A 15,613-nucleotide genomic window follows, 5' to 3' on the forward strand; every position below is an offset into this window, starting at 1 on the left:
CCGGCCACAGCAGCAAATGGCCTGGAGGAGATGACCGACAGTTGCGGCAGGGTGGGATGCTGAGGGCTAGGGGCTAGGGAAGGGTAGGCCTGAGGAAGGTCCCAGCTCTCTCTGGGATGCACCTGCTTTCCTCTCTCACCGAAGATTCTGGCTGTTGGATTGGACTTCCTCTCCCCGCCCACAGACTTGCACCCTAATATTTGTTTGCTTGCACAGCCGGTCCCTCTGGCTGGCTCACCCAGATGAATATCAGGAGCCTGGGTCCACTGGGGAGGGAGGAACAAAGTTAGGGAGGAGATGATGCCTGTATCATTGGAACATTGCTCTTCTCCTGGGACTCAGGAGACTCGACTGATCCCTGGGGCCTTTATATACTCGCTCCTCAATTTCCTCCAAGACCCTTTTCTCCTATCTCCCAGACAGAACTGAGCACAGAGGAACCGAATTCCTACACGTGAATCATCCATGTGAATCACTCACTATTCACAGGTGAGCCGCTTACGGTCATAAATCACACGTGACTATAACCACTTGCAGGTGAGTGGCAGACTCATCCCAGCACAGCACACCACGGGGAGGTCAGCAAAAGCTCTCCTACCACTCCGCACACTCAGCCCTATCTCCAGCCTTTGGCACACCCGATCTCAGTTTCTCCCTTGGAAAAGGGCCGATGGAGAGAATAAAATAGAGTCCTAGTGCACAGTATCTAAAGGCTTCAGGTGGCATTCTTTTCGCTCCTGGTCCGCCCTCAGATTGCCGCCGATGGGCGGGATCCTGGGAGCCCGAGAGCCCGAGAGCCCGAGATTTCCAGGATGCAGGTCACAGGGGCCAGAGAGGAACCTTTTGGGAAGAAAAGACTGTAGCCCGCAGCGGCCCCGCGGGGCCAGTCCGGGCATCTAAGGTTTCAGACTCCGCGAAGCTCCAGCCCGAGTTTCAGCCTTCACAGCGTTCTAAAGAAGGAAAGTGAAAAAAGTTCAATTAGCAGCTGGTGCGCCACAACCATTTTCTCTAAGTGGGTGTCAGGGTCCTTTGCCTAAAAGCACACAGTTCTTAAACCATTCTACAAGCCTGCGCGTTCATACGGGAAACCTCTTGTAGATAAGAGAAAGCACCTCTGACAAGAGCCCGGATAGCTCAGTCGGTAGAGCATCAGACTTTTAATCTGAGGGTCCAGGGTTCAAGTCCCTGTTCGGGCGTCTGCTTTTTTTTTTCCCCTCCCACTATCTGTGAGGTTTGTTTTCGAATACAGCTAATATATTACATTTCTCCTTTCAACAAAAGCATGATAAAAAGAAAAATACAGTACCTTCTTTTACGAGGAAATGCTGTTAGGTGGGTCAGGGATTTATTTTCAAGAAAGTCGAACGAATGCCCGAGGGAAGGTAGCAAAAGCTACGCAAACATATATTTAAATTTTCTAGTAACCACATCAAAAAGAGTAAAAAGAATAGGGTGAAATATCTTAATATATTTTACTTAACCCCATCTCCCGACTCTTATTTTAATATGCATTTCTAATAATTTTTTTTTTCTTTTTTCGTACAGCCTTAAGCGTTAGACATTGACAGTACATATTTATTAACATTTCAGATACTCAGTAACCAGGAGCGGTTGTTCGGGTTTCCGTAAATGACAAAATAGGGTGTTAAGTAATGTATATAATCTTCGAAGAAGGGCCCAAAAGAGGGGTTCCATGGTGTAATGGTTAGCACTCTGGACTCTGAATCCAGCGATCCGAGTTCAAATCTCGGTGGAACCTTAACTTTTCTTAGGTTTGATACCACTACACCCAATGTATTATTTGCTGATTTTGTAAGTGACATTCTCATGCGACCCGAGAGAAACTACTTAAGACCTTTCTTTGAAGTCTTCAAACAGGATAGTTGCAGCCACTATAACAGACATCCAAGGATAACTTACTGGATATTGAGATATTTTGGAAATCGTGTTAATTTTGAGATACTTGGGGACGATGTCAAAATGAAGACCAACTATGAAATACACGTTTACACAAACAGTTTCTGTCAGATCTTGGCTTGGGGTATGGTTGTATATCCACTATCTGCCTCGGAAATCAAAGAGAACAGTCAGCAGTTAAAACACCTATCGACGATCCTTGTATAAAATTATACACCCCTGGTGTGCTCTTGGCACTCATTCACGATAATAAAGCTCAAGGGAAAAACTCTGGCCTGGCAGCGGTGGGATTCGAACCCACGCCTCCGAAGAGACTGGAGCCTAAATCCAGCGCCTTAGACCGCTCGGCCACGCTACCTGCATGGGAACTCGTCGTCTTCGTTGTCCTCCTAAGAGAGCAGAAGGAAAATGGGGCTAGAGACGATAACGTTAAATTGACTAATTTCCCTTTTCACATTTAAAATTCAAGAACAGGGAACCGTCGAGCCTCTGAACTGCATCGTGACAATGGCAAAACAAACCAAAAGACAGGGACTCAGAAATTTATAGCAAAACAAGTTTATTTAGTGGGGCTACGTGGGACTGGACTGCACTTGAGCTGGAAGCACTTTCCAAGCGGGCAGCCGAAGCTCTGCACTTATTTGCTCGCTCCTATTTGTTTGCTTTCCCTCCCTGTTTCTGGAACACTTGTGCGCCCTCACTCCCACCTAGCGCACGTGCTTGAGCAACATACTTCTCCCCGGCTGGCCTCGGAGATCCTAACCATAGGCTCCTAACACACCCCGCCCAATTTCCTGTCAACAACACTGTCATTCTGCCCCTTCCCCCATGCTACTACCCGTAAGCTACGAGACGCTACCGCCCGCCAGGTGGCTCTGTGGCGCAATGGATAGCGCATTGGACTTCTAGTGACGAAAGAGCGATTCAAAGGTTGTGGGTTCGAATCCCACCAGAGTCGGTTTTATTTCAAGTTTGTTCTTTTCTCTCTGTCCGACCTTTTCCCCCTGCCCTATCTGCATTTTCGTCTTGGTCTCAGCTCCAACCTCAGTATCCGCTCTGCTCTCTTCTTTACTTACCTGTCTACCCCGGAGCTTGGGCCTTGGAGAGTAGGACTGGGGATGGGAAACAGAAGGGAAGGGAAAGTGGGCGTGGACGCCGAGATAAAGGCAGGCCCCCGGCTCCGGGACACACCGGGATTTAATAACCATTTTATTCCATGCACTAGGGACTCGGGAAGGGGCTGGGGCTGGGCTGGGGTTAGAAAGGTACAATCCTAGACGCGGGGTTGGGGGCAGGGAAAAGGGACAGGAACCAGGGAATATATATTTATATAGATACTCTAATATAGACCACATTTCACCCGCGCGCTGAGCCCGCGCGCCCCGCCGCCCTCCCCAACACCTTGCCCGGATGCCCGGGTCCCTCTGCTGCCCTCCGGCTGGAGTCTCTACCCCTCCCCCAGCCCCCGCCCCCACCCCACCCCCAAAAGCTCAGGGCCAAGGTCTCCAGAAAGCGGGCGGCGGGAGTGGCGGGGCTTTGGGCGCCCCGTCTTGTTTGTAAGGCGGTGGTGGCGGCGGCAGAAGTCCAGTGAGGGGCGCCGGCGCGCCAGAATCCCAGGCGCGGGGGGAGCAGAGGGATGGGGACCAGGCGCAGCGCGGGCTAGGGGGGCCCTGGTGCACTGGGGGGCGCTGGTGTAGCGCGGGGCCAAGGGCTGGTGCGGCGGGGTCCTGCGGTGGGCGCGGCGCTGGAGGCCTGGGATCTACCGGCTCGGGCCGGGGCGGTTTGGGGCGCAGGTAGCCTTGCAGCGCGGAGAAGAGCTGGGCTCGGGCGGCCGGGCTGGCATCGTGCGCGAAGGCCGCCAAGCGGAGCAGGCACTCGCGGAAACCGGACAAGTAGCAGCTGGCGAGCGCCTCGGCGTCCTGGGCTGGGGACCGGGGAATCCCTGGAGCCGCGGTGGCGGGTGCGGCCGGCGGGAGGACAGGCGGGCAGGGCAGGGGCCCAGCAGGGGTGAGGGAAGGGGCGGGCGCAGAGATACCGAGATCAGAGGGGCGCATAGAGACAGGAAGCCAGATGGATGTACAGAGGGAGAAAATGACAGAGACACAGAGACAGACACGCGCGGGTGTTATTAACCTCGCCTAGGAGTAGAGTCTGCCACTCCCCAAGCCCACCGTCCACCGCAGGGCCCGCCCCAGCTTCCCCGTCCCGAGCCTCCAAAGGTCCTCCCTCCCTCCCTCAGCTACCCGACCCCGGCGCTGTACCCGGGGACTCCACCCGGCTTCGCTCCCTCAAGTAGCCCACGGCGAACTCCAGTATCTCCGCTTTCTCCAGCTTCGGGTTCCGGAGGTTCTACAGACGGGAGGGGAGGGCGCAGAGACAGAAAGGGGTGGGGAGAGAGGGGGAAAGTGGCAGGGAGAAGAAGGGAGGGGCGGATACCGGAGCTGGGAGTGCCCCCGGAACGCAATTGCGCGCTGCCCATAGAACGCGCGACCGAATGTGGAGTGAGATGACCAAGAATGATCCTGTCCCACCCTGAGACGAAAACTGTCCAGCCCCAGGGGATGGAACCAATACCCAATATGTGAGGAGATTTGAAAGAGCAACCCAGCGAGTGAAAACCACCGGTAGAACTGACGCTGGCTGATTTGGGGAATGTATGGAAAGGGGGCATTTAGAAACCCGAAGGTGAAACTGACCCACCCTGGGAGCGAAATTCACAGAACTTGAAAGGAAACTTACAGACCCGAGGGGTGGCGAAGAAGATTGCCCTCTGAGAATGAGAGGCGGGGGGGGGGGGGGGGGTCTGGGATAGGATTCCAAAGACCGGGCTCGGGTCAGGATGTCTTGGGGCCAGGGTCGCCACTCCAGCCTCTGCCCCCCCCCCCAATCCCAGTGGGAATCCCTGGGACGCGGGAACGGGTTGCTTGGGGGTCCGGGGCTGGTGGAGGGACTGACCTGGTCCCGGGTCCGCTCCAGCAGCAGCAACCTCAGCTCTTCCAGGCTGCGGTTGATGCGGTCCCGGCGCCGCTTCTCCACAAGCGGCTTGAGCATCTGCGACCAGCGGGAAAGGGAGAGCGGGCCCACGGGACCGAGACTCAGCGCAGCCGCACCGGCGTCGGGATCCCGCCGCTGGGAAAGCCCCCTCCCACCCCTTGCCCGGGATCCCAGATTGACTAGGGCGGAGCCCATTCGTTCCACCTCCGCTCCCCCCGCCCCCACCCCGACGCCCCTAGGATCCGCTTCTGTAGCTCGCCTCCTCTCTCTCCCGGATCTTCTGCATTCTCCTCTCTCAGTCTCGTCCTCCCTCCTCCCCTCTCTGTGTCTCTCCTCTTTTCTCTCTACGTCTCGATCTCGTGCGGTCTCTGTCTCAGTGGAGAACTTTGGAGACCCTCTTTGCGCCCAGGCAAGTGGGCCGCACGGTGCGGGGCTCAGAGCTGGCGGCCCTGAGTGTAGAAAGGGAGACACCTAGCGCGACCGCGCCTCCTCCTCTCCCTCAAACCCGTCTAGGCCGTCACCCTTCTCCACTTGCTCACCCTAAAATCTTCAACCGGATCTCCAACCTCTGGGACAAAAACCCAGGGCTTTCTCTCCAAGACCGCCTTGGGCCAGTCCTGGCTCGGGGCCTAAGTGGAGAATGCCCATCCTCTTCTCTTTTTGTTCCTACCTCAGCCCTTGACTGTATCCTCTTGGTTTTATTGAAATTCTGGCCCCCTCCCACTCCCTTAGGCCGTAAGGTGCTGAATGACCAGGTTACCCAGACCCCAAAAACTCTCCTTCCACCGCCCACGCAGGTCCTACTCAGACACTACCTCCTTCACACTTTGCAGCTTCCTTTCCACTTCCTGGTTCCCTGGGTCCCCTGGACACCTCTCCTATTTCAGCCCTGTGTCCCGGCCTCACCACCGACCCACTGTGTCAGTGCCCAGGTTCCCCCGGCCGGACCAAGGACCTCTACTCCCACCCCTCCCGCCTCTCACCTTGGGCCCGTCCCTATTCTCTGCTCGATCCCGGGTGACCATTGCTCCTCCGGACCCTGGCGCGGACCGGGTCTTTGCTTGTCTGGATCCTTATATCCCGCAGCGCCCGGGTAGGAGGGATAGAATACGGCCCCGCCCCCTTCAGCACCTAGATCCCACCCGGGAAAGACCCCGGCACGAGGCTCCCGGAAAGACTAGGAGTGAAAGGGGGAGGGGAACTGGCCTGGAAGTGTGGGAAGTGATGGGGGAATGAGGCACCGGCTGGTATAAGGACCATAAGGCTGTATAAAGAGGCGGGACCCAGCTGAAAGAGGAGGTATTAGGGGGAGAGGGAGTTTTAAGTAATTTAGGACAGACCTCACTTAAGGATGAAATTGGGAGTTCTCCTAGAATTGCAGCCTTTTTGTAGGCTCATTGTACCCCCACTAGCACTGAAATAAAAGCACTTCTCAGCCTCCAAACTGAATATTATACACCTTCCCTCCCAAGTACCTCTTCTGCTTCATGTAGAGAGCAACAACCCAACTGTGCTGGGCCTCTGCCTGGGAGTGGAAAAAGCGCTCTGTTCTAAATCAATTACATTCACTTCTCCAATATCTTGCGCCCTCATTGTGCACAAGGGCCACTAATCTAGGTTTGGACAGTTCACATGAACAAGAGGCCTAGTTTATCCCGCAGATCTAGTGGAAACAAAGTGAAGTAAGTACTCTGAGAAAAGTACCTTGACTGAAGATGGACAGGGGGAACTTCAAAAAGGAAGAATCTAGTCTTTAAAGTGTTAAATCTATTCTTTAAAGAATTTAGTCTTTAAAGTATGGAGAGGAGTTAAGATCTTTCCACTTACAAGTATTTGGTTTAAAACTAAATTCACTGCCCGGACACCTTACACAAGTGTGCCTGAGTTGCCTGCTTCTGGAGGACCCTCCTGACTGTAGGGGAGCAGGAAGTTTTCCTAAAAAAGAAAGAAAAGGATACAAAAAGGGAATCAACACCCACCTCAAACCAAGAACATGACCCTCTGCAGAAGGATTGGTGAACACTTGGAGACTTCAGGACGAAATACCTGAGAAGAAAAATAAAAAATTTGATGAGCCATCAAGAGTGACTGTGACAAGGACACAGAAAGACACGGTTACTGATAGAGATGGAAGATAGCTGTGGAGTCAGAGACAAGTGGAGCTGCCTCCAAACCCTTCCAGCGCCCCTCCACACCTTGGTATTTTCGCGGAGCCTGTCTTACCAAAGTCCTAGTCTGAACGGGCCAAGTCCTTGAGAAGGGGGCTTCCATTTGGAATCAGGGCTCCCCACCTCCCAGTACACCCCACAACCCCCTACCTGGGCCAAATGGGAAGGCAGATGTATGGCCCCATCCGCCCCCGCCGCCCCCCTCCTTGGGAACCTGGGCTCGGGTTGAGTTTTTCTCACCTGCACGCGAGGCTCGGGGGCCTGGGCTGTTCGCACCCGGGTGTGGGGCCGCCCCTGGCCATATGGACTGGTTTTATGGCGGGGTGGCCGGATCCAGGCGGGAGGAAGAATGACCTGGCGTTCCACCCACGTTAACCATTAGGGGCCTCTCCTTCCTTGAGCCCAGGGCTTACAGTTGCATCAGTCTTTCCAAGCTCAAATAAGGTGATCACAGGCCGCCTTCCTGTCTGCATTGGTGGTTCAGTGGTAGAATTCTCGCCTGCCACGCGGGAGGCCCGGGTTCGATTCCCGGCCAATGCACAGTACACCTTTTTTCTTCTGTCCCTGAAGGGGAAGGAATATGATTGATGATATTTCTAAAAAGCACACAATACATAGTATTTCCTTTTTTCCTTTTCCTCTGTCTCCGAAGGGGAAGGAATGTATTTGATGATATTTCTAAAAAACATCTTTCTTTAAACATTTCTACCGAACATTTAAATGCAGCCTCTTACTCTCTAGACCCAAATTTCGCACGTCCTCATACTTCCCTTCTCTCAACCGGGGATCCTGCTGCCTCCACACCCCTTTCTCCTCCCCTGGCCTGCACTTCCACAGGCGTGACCCTGAGAAAGGACCCGGCCCTCGGATCCCCACCCCGGGGGTCCAAGCGGCCCTCGGCGGGGGAGGAGCGAGGTCTCCCCGCCCTCCTCCCTCTTCCCACATCTCTTCCTTTCGCTTTATTTCCTGTTCTTTAAAGTGTGCTTCCTTTCCCCGTGTCCCTGGGACGTCGGGCCTTTTTTTTTTTTCTTTTCTTTTCTTTTTTTTTTTCTTGCTGTCTCTCGGGTCTCTGAATGCCTCTAGGTGACTCTATTTCTGGATCTCTCACGTTCTTTCAGGTTTCTTAGCGATTTCTTGGTTTCTTCCGTGGTCTCTCCGGTCTCTGCATCTGTGTCTGTCTCCCTCGGGTTTCTGGGATTCTCTCGTCCTGTCTCTGGGTCTCTTCGGGATGTCTCGCCGTCTCTCCAGATCTCTGTAGCCTCCCGGGACTCTGCGCTCCCACGCTCCCGCGGTGGGCCGGGAAGCTCGCTCGCTCGCACCTCCAGGTTCCTGACACCTCCCCGCCCCGCCCCTTCCCGGCTGCTTTGATCCCGCACGCGTCGCGCCAGCGGGCGGGCTGGCGGGCGCATGGCCACCTGCCGCGGCCACTTGGGAGCCGGGCCAGGGGCGGCCCGGGTCTCCTGGACTAGCCGCGCTAGCTTTCCGCTGGATTCCAGCAGGTTCCGCCTTCCAGCGCCTTCCGCCGCCTCCCTCCGCGTCCCTCCTCCTGACAGTGTCTCCCATAGCTGCTGGGGCTTCTGTGGGCCCAGGTTTCCTGTTCTTTGAGTCTGGGTCTGGTCTTTGTCTATCTCAGTCTCTCTCTCTCTCTCTCTCTCTCTCTCTCTCTCTCTCTCTCTCTCTCTCTCGATCCGTTTCTTTTCTCTGCTTTCTGTCTCCTGTCTCAACATATTTCATCTGAGCAGAGGTCTGAGTCTCCGTCTAGATTGTGTCAGTAACTGGCAATACTGTCTTCTCAGCTCTGAGCTGTGACAGTGGCCCCAGGGGGGAACTGTAAAACAATCTGGGCATCTGTATGACTATAAGCGCAGCTGCTATATTTATTCACTCAGCCTATATTTATATAGTGCCTCTTAGGTTGGGCTTTGGGAGTCCACTGGATCGGGGCGCCCCTGAGACTTGCAATATAGTGGGGGACAGGGAGACAGAAAATGATCAAGAAGGAAGAAAAGATAATTCAGATGGTTATAAAGTTGTGGGGAGTGGAGGACGATTTTTGGTAATGAGAGTGCGGTGCTAAGTTTTGTACAGGTGGTCAGAGACAGCCTCTATGAAGAGGTGATAATTTGACCAGGCCATGAATCCAGGAAAAAGGAACAGCAAATAGGAAGTCCCTGAGATAGGAAAGGGCTTTGATGGAAGCAGCTAGAGAAAGAGGGCCAAAGAACCTAGGACAGAGAATTTGGGAGTGGCAGAAATAATATGGGAGGGTCAGGCATGGCCCAACACACAGAATTTTGGAGGCTCCTAGAGAGTTTGGGTTTTAGTCTAAGTGCAATGGGGAGCCAGTGGAGAATCTTCATCAGGACAGGCATATTCTCTGACTTATGTTTAAAAGATCACTTTTGAGGGCTGGGGTTGTGGCTTAATAGTAGAGTGCTTGCCTAGCTCATGGGAGGCACTGGGTTCAATCCTCAGCATCATATAAATATAAGTAGATAAAATAACGATATTGTGTCCAATGACAACTAAAAAAATTTTTTTTGAACTGATTGTAATTGTGCAGGCCTATATATAGTTCCAGGTACTCTAGTTCCTGGGCAGCTTGGGCAACATGAGACCCCGCCTAATGGGAAAAAAAAAAAAAAAAAAAAAAAAAAAAAAAGGCATCCTAACTGGATCCATTGTTCTTCTATTTGCCATACTCTGTCTCCCCCACCTCACTATGGGAGGGGGTCTTCCCTGCTACCCAGGCTGATTTCTCCACCCCCGCTGGGTCTACTCACAACCCTGGGGTCTGCATTATTCCCATCAGCATCCAAAGTGCTACAGATTGTTTGAGAAAAAAAAAAAGGTATGAAATGCTCATTTTGAAAAGCAGAAAAATAAGCTTCCAAGCCCTTTAGGAGACTATGGCTTTCTAAGCAGGCTGACAGCTGCTTTGCAATATACAACCAAGAATTTCAAGTGCACAGGCCATTCACCATGAAACTAATGAAATCCAGGATCACTCACTTACACAGACTCTGGGAGCACTCCAGCAATCTGTTCACCAGGTCATAGGCTTCTGTAAATTTTTGCAAACATTATATATTTTAAGTGCAAGTGGTAAAGACCAATCTTTTTTCTACTCCAGCTGCCCCTCCATTGCAAACTCCCCATTGTGTTGGAGTGGCTGTGTACATTTTAGAGTTCTGGTTATGGAGAAGATAAGGTGCGAAAACATCAGATTTGCAGTTTCCTGGGTTGTTTCTGTGATTTGTAGTTATTCTCACATTGTTATTTTAGCCTAGACCTCTGGTATAGAAATGGCTTCCAGAATATTCTTGTTATCTGTGCCTGTGGGGGTGCAGGGCCAGTGGGTACATGTGATATGAAAGAGTTCTTAGCACTCTAAGTATCTGTATAGTTAGAGGAATAGCAAGATTTGAAATATATAGAGGCAGTAGCTAGTCTTTGGAAAGTATAGAGGTACAGTTAATTAATACAAGTAAGTTGTTTTTCTGGACTTTGTAGAATTTGTCAGCTTTTATTTTTAATTTATTATCTTTTTTTTTTTTTAATGTGGTACTGGGCATCATACCCAGGGACAATTTACCCCTAAGCTACATCCCCAGCCCTTTTTATCTTTTATTTTGAGACAGGGTCTTGCAAAGTTGCCCAAGCTGTCTTCAAACTTGCCATTTTCCTACCTCAGCCTCCCAAGTTGCTGAGATTATAGGCACTCATCACCACACCTTGCTGTTGTTGTTATAACCAGGGATTGAACCCAGGGTGCTTAACCACTAAGCCACATCCCCAGCCCTTTTTTATAATTTAGGGAGGGAGGGTCTTAGGGAAGGTCTTAGGGCCTTGCTAAATTGCTAAGGCTGGCTTTGAATTCTTTTTATTTGGATAATGATGTTCATCACATTCCACCATCATTTCTAACCCCCATCCCCTCCCTTCCCCTCCCATCCCTCAGCCCTATGGCTTTGAATTCTCCATCCTCCTGCCTCAGCCTCCTGAGCTGCTGAAATTACAAGCATGTATCACTGCACCCAGCTCATTATTATTTTTGATACTGGGCCTTGGTATGTTGCCCAGGCTGATCTCTAACTCTTGGGCCCAAGCAATTCTCCCACCTTAGTCTTCCAAGTAGCTGGGATGATAGGAGCACACCATTTCATCCAGCTATTTATTAGCCTTTTAAATCGGTAACTTGTTGTGCTCTTGTTTTATTCTAAATGCTACTTTCTATACCTTATTATTATTATTATTATTATTATTATTATTATTCAAATTTCAGGCCCTCAAAATCTAGAGCTGGAGCTGGGGTTGTAGCTCAGTGGTAGAGCACTTGCCAAGATATGTGAGGCACTGGGTTCCATCCTCAGCACCACATAAAAATAAATAATTAAAGGTATTGTGTTCATCTACAACTTAAAAAAAAAAAAGAAAGAAAGAATCTTTAAAAACCTAGAGCTGCTGCAGGGTGAAATGAGTTGAATGGACTGGGTAATCTCAGGTCCAGACATGGCCTCTGAGGATGCCCCCTATTCCTGTCCCCACCGAGTATGTGTGTGAGGGTGTCTGTTGGGGAAGGTGTGTTTCCAAGTGGGTTTAAATGGCTCTGTTAGCAAGGGCCTATGTCTGTAAACACAGTGGTCTTTCCCTAGCTGCCTTCCAACAGTGGGCTACACTGGGACTCAGGGAGGAGAGCTGGAGTCCCACATGCGATAGGGCAGCAGAGGGTGGGAAGGAACAGAGACAGCTGGTGAAGTGATCCAGCTTCCCCTCTCCTACTGTGCTTCTCCTCAAGCCTGGGTTTCAGGGCTCTGCTCCTCCCTCTTCGGTTCTTCAAAGGGAAGGCTAGTTTCCTGGGACCCCCTGGGTCCTGGGTAGGAGAGTCTGGAGGGTGGGGACTGGGAAGTAGAAGGACTAGTGTCCTGAGCCAAGGGCTGAATCCAGAGAGATTTCTAAGCCCACCAGGCAAACTTTTGGTGTCCTGTCTCTCTCTACTTACCTTAGGAGTCAAAACTAAGAGGAGAACTGGGTGTGGTGGGTTTACATGTGATCCCAGTTACTCTGGAGGCTGAGAAAGGAGAATTGTAAATTCTGGGCTACTCTGGGCCACTCAGAGAGACCCTGTCTCAAAATGAAAATTAAAAGGACCAGAGATGGGACAGTGGTTGTAGCTCAGTGGTAGAGTGCTTGCCTACATTTGTGAGGCACTGGGTTTGATCTTTGATACCACGTAAAAATAAATAAATAAAGGTGGAAAGAAAGGAAGGCAGGAAGGAAGGAAGGAAGGGAGGGAGGGAGGGAGGGAGGGGCTGGGGGATAGAGCTTATTGGTGCAGCCCCCTGCTTTCAACCCCCAGTACCAAAACAAATTAAAAAAAAAAAAAAAAAACAACTAAGAGAGGAGACCCAGGAAGACAAGGGCCAGAAGCTGTGAAGAGTCCCCTTCTACAAAAGAACCCTAACATTTTTTCTTTTCTTTTTTTAGTGCCAGAGATTGAAACCAGGGACACTTTACCACTGAACTACATCCACAGACCACTTTATTTTTTATTTTGAGGAAGGGCTTAAGTTGCTAAGAGTCTTGCTAAATTGTTCAGGCTGGCCTATGAACTTGTTATTCTCCTGCCTCAAACTTCCCAGTCACTGGGATTGCTGAAATTGCTGGGATTGCAGGTGGGGGCCACTGGAACCCAGCCTGCTGTAGTCCTTTGATACTGTATCTTTTTGATATTTATTCTTTGAGCACTTCTTTGCTTTCTGTTGCAACAAAATGTTTCAAAATAATCTTATAATTCTCCAGACCCAGGGCTGGAATCAACCTTTTCTCCAAATTCATTTTAGTAGAGAACAGTATTTGGTAGCTAAGATGGAGGCTCTTGGTGTGCTCATTGCTACTGGTGTATGATTGCTTCTAGACTCATTCAGTGTTCAGAGCTAGGGAACGTGTGAATGTGTGTGTGTGTGTGTGTGTACATTTATTTCTATATCTATGTGCACATGAAAACCATTAATTCACATTGACATCACCATTGGAAAATTAGGAGAGGAATGACAGAATCTTATTTATTTTTTATAAGGATCAACCTCTCTGCCTAATGTGTTACAAACACACCGTCATGTAACTAGGGATAAGAATGGAAATCAGGAAATAATTTAGCTGATCTTGCAATAATCTAAGTGAGAATGGAGAGTGGTTTGGACCAGGGCGGGGTGGTGAATGTAGTGACAAGTAGTCAGATTTTTGACACATTTTGAAAAGAAACTGCAGTCTGATTAAATGTGGAGTGTGAGAAAAAGAAGAATTCGGGGATGATTATGGAGATTTTAGTCTAATCAGTTGAGGGATTGGAATTTCAAATGGAAAGACTACAGATGAAGCAGCTTTTGGGGAGAAGGCCAGGAGTAGAATTTACACATTTTAAGTTTGTGGTTCCTACAAGATATCTAAGTGTAGGTGACAAATGGGCAACAGGAAAGAAGCATCTGTAATTCAGGGGAGCGTTTTGGAGTTAGAGATGCAAATGTGGGATGATTTAGCCACAGGCCTGGAGATCATCAAGGTAGTGAGTACAGGTAGAGAAAAGATGCAGTTGAAAGATTGAGGCTTGGAACCAAACATTTAGAGATGTAGATGATGAGAAACCAGCAAAGGAGTCTGTGATCAAGCTGCTAGTGAAGAAGGAATGTCAGAGGGGTGTGGCGGCCTACAAGGCCAGAGAAGAGGGTATTATAAAAGAGAGTACAGGACGGGGGCTGTAGCTATAGCTCAGTGGTAGAGCACTCCCCTAGTGTGTACAAGGGTTGGCTTCAGTTACTAGCACCCCGAGAAAAGAGAGAGGCATCTGTGTCAAGTGTTGCTAACTAGTTTAGAGATGGGTGGATTTAGCAATGTGATGGTCATTTGGTAAGTAACCCTAACCAGGGAAGCCTTGGTGTAGGAAAGAACACCTGGTTGGAGAGGGCTCACAGTAGAATGGGAGGCTGGAGACAGTATGTCTTATTATGCTTGTTGTAGAGAGGAGTAGAGAAATTAAGTGGTAGTTGGAGGAGCCTGTGGCAACAAGATAGAGTCTGTTTTCTGTTACTATCCCTCAATAACACGGACTGGATAGTTTATAAAGTTTTATTTAGCTCATGGTTTTGGAGGCTGGGAAGTGCAAGAGTGTGGCATTGGCATCTTCCTGGGCAATCTGATGAGGGCCATCATATGGTGAGACAGCAAGTGAGCAAGTGTGCTCCTAGGCAGCGATGGTTCTCTTCCTCTTTTTATAAAGCTACTAATGTCACTGTTGGGACCCCAATCTCATGACCTTCTCTAATCCTAATTACCTCCCAAAGACCCCTCCTCCAATCAACATGTGAAATTGGGGATTGAGGTTCCAACACGTGCATTTCTGGGGGACGCGTTTAAGTCTCAGTAGATGGTTTTTGTTGTCTTGCTTGTTCTAAATGAGAGAAATTACAATGTCTGGTAGGAAAATCCAGGAGAGAGGGAAATTTGATGGTATAGGAAAAAAGCAATGCTCTTGGGTGGGCCCAAGAGGATGGGAAATCTAATAGGTCTAGAGGTTAGTTCAGTGGAAGGGTTCAGGAGGTCCGAGAGGGAAAGGAAGTCTGTGGTCAGACTTAGGCAGGTGGGTAGGTAAGTAGCGGGGTTGAGGATGTCCGTGGGAAACCGTTCAGAATGCTTTATTTTCCTAGTGACACGGGAGGTAAAGCCGAAGAGAGATGAAGAGAATCGTGGCTGTGGTGAGAGAAGAAATGAGATAGTCGTATAGATCAGAAGGAGGCTGAACGGATTAGGGAAATGTAATCTAATTGCTTAGTAGCAGCAAGAAATCGAAAATTGAATTATGAATCGAAATTGGCCATAAAAAGGCTTTTGCAGGTCGGTAGGAGGCTGAGCCTCGGAAGAGGGCGCTGGAAGGCTGGTCCGGGGTTGATTACCTGTGACCTTCTCAAGACTTTGGTAAGGTTCTTCAAGGGAAGGAAAGGTCTAGAAAACAAACTAGTGACCTCCTTTAGAGGAGGCAATACCCACCGCCAAAACTTCCAACGCTGTGAGCAGGATTCGAACCTGCGCGGGGAGACCCCATTGGATTTCGAGTCCAACGCCTTAACCACTCGGCCATCACAGCCGCGTGCGGCCTCGGGCCTGCGCAACTATAGCTGCCTATCAACGTGCCTGCCTCCTGCCAGCCCCATCCTTCTGGCTGGAGATTACTGCGCGCGTGCGCCCGCCCAGGATGAGGCGCGGATTCCCGCCTTGACCAAGTTCAAGTTAGCATCGGGGTTGGAGCGGTAGCTTCCTTTGACCTGCCTCCCCTCCTGCAGTCACAGTAATTCTCAACAAAACAAGCTCAAGTCAGAGTTGTTCCCCCACGTCCTTGGGGGAAGATAACGGAAGGAGAGGGCCACGGGATTATGGCTTTCGAAGGCGAAGTGTGTCTTAGCTTCCAAATACACACTAAAAGTGCACGGGAACAGAATCCCAAAGAGGTATTGACTTGGTAAGAATAAGAATCTCTTGAC

At 50.4% G+C, this 15,613-nt stretch overlaps 1 protein-coding gene and 6 non-coding genes across 7 annotated transcripts; 4 read left to right on the forward strand and 3 right to left on the reverse strand.

Annotated features, from left to right (window-relative positions):
• The first annotated feature begins 1,123 nt into the window (after positions 1-1,123).
• Trnak-uuu (transfer RNA lysine (anticodon UUU)) lies at positions 1,124-1,196 on the forward strand. Its single transcript has one exon. It is a non-coding gene; the product is annotated as a tRNA-Lys (tRNA).
• A 491-nt stretch (positions 1,197-1,687) lies between these two features.
• On the forward strand, positions 1,688-1,759 carry Trnaq-cug (transfer RNA glutamine (anticodon CUG)). Its single transcript has one exon. It is a non-coding gene; the product is annotated as a tRNA-Gln (tRNA).
• A 434-nt stretch (positions 1,760-2,193) lies between these two features.
• Trnal-uag (transfer RNA leucine (anticodon UAG)) lies at positions 2,194-2,275 on the reverse strand. Its single transcript has one exon. It is a non-coding gene; the product is annotated as a tRNA-Leu (tRNA).
• A 513-nt stretch (positions 2,276-2,788) lies between these two features.
• Trnar-ucu (transfer RNA arginine (anticodon UCU)) lies at positions 2,789-2,875 on the forward strand. Its single transcript is given in 2 exon segments — positions 2,789-2,825; positions 2,840-2,875. It is a non-coding gene; the product is annotated as a tRNA-Arg (tRNA).
• Positions 2,876-3,407: 532 nt separating this feature from the next.
• On the reverse strand, positions 3,408-4,968 carry Hes7 (hes family bHLH transcription factor 7). The gene is made up of 3 exons (XM_076871016.1): positions 4,873-4,968; positions 4,179-4,266; positions 3,408-3,859 (listed from the first exon to the last, which is right to left on the reverse strand). Exons 1-3 carry the CDS (start codon positions 4,966-4,968, stop codon positions 3,408-3,410), a joined length of 636 nt encoding a protein of 211 aa, XP_076727131.1.
• Positions 4,969-7,548: 2,580 nt separating this feature from the next.
• On the forward strand, positions 7,549-7,619 carry Trnag-gcc (transfer RNA glycine (anticodon GCC)). The gene has a single exon. It is a non-coding gene; the product is annotated as a tRNA-Gly (tRNA).
• A 7,518-nt stretch (positions 7,620-15,137) lies between these two features.
• Positions 15,138-15,219, reverse strand: Trnas-cga (transfer RNA serine (anticodon CGA)). Its single transcript has one exon. It is a non-coding gene; the product is annotated as a tRNA-Ser (tRNA).
• Between the last annotated feature and the right edge of the window lie 394 nt (positions 15,220-15,613).

This window comes from Callospermophilus lateralis, chromosome 11, assembly GCF_048772815.1.
Source record: "Callospermophilus lateralis isolate mCalLat2 chromosome 11, mCalLat2.hap1, whole genome shotgun sequence".
NCBI classification, from domain to species: Eukaryota; Metazoa; Chordata; class Mammalia; order Rodentia; family Sciuridae; genus Callospermophilus; species Callospermophilus lateralis.

Bases quoted from the DNA above. Each gene is read 5' to 3' on its own strand.
- Hes7 (XM_076871016.1), bottom strand. From the start codon at position 4,968: ATGCTCAAGCCGCTTGTGGAGAAGCGGCGCCGGGACCGCATCAACCGC. The intron at 4,267-4,872 runs GTCAGTCCCTCC...TCCCGTCTGTAG, and splicing joins TGGAGCGGACCCGGGACCAG to AACCTCCGGAACCCGAAGCT. The intron at 3,860-4,178 runs GTACAGCGCCGG...CCGCGGCTCCAG, and splicing joins AAGCCGGGTGGAGTCCCCGG to GGATTCCCCGGTCCCCAGCC.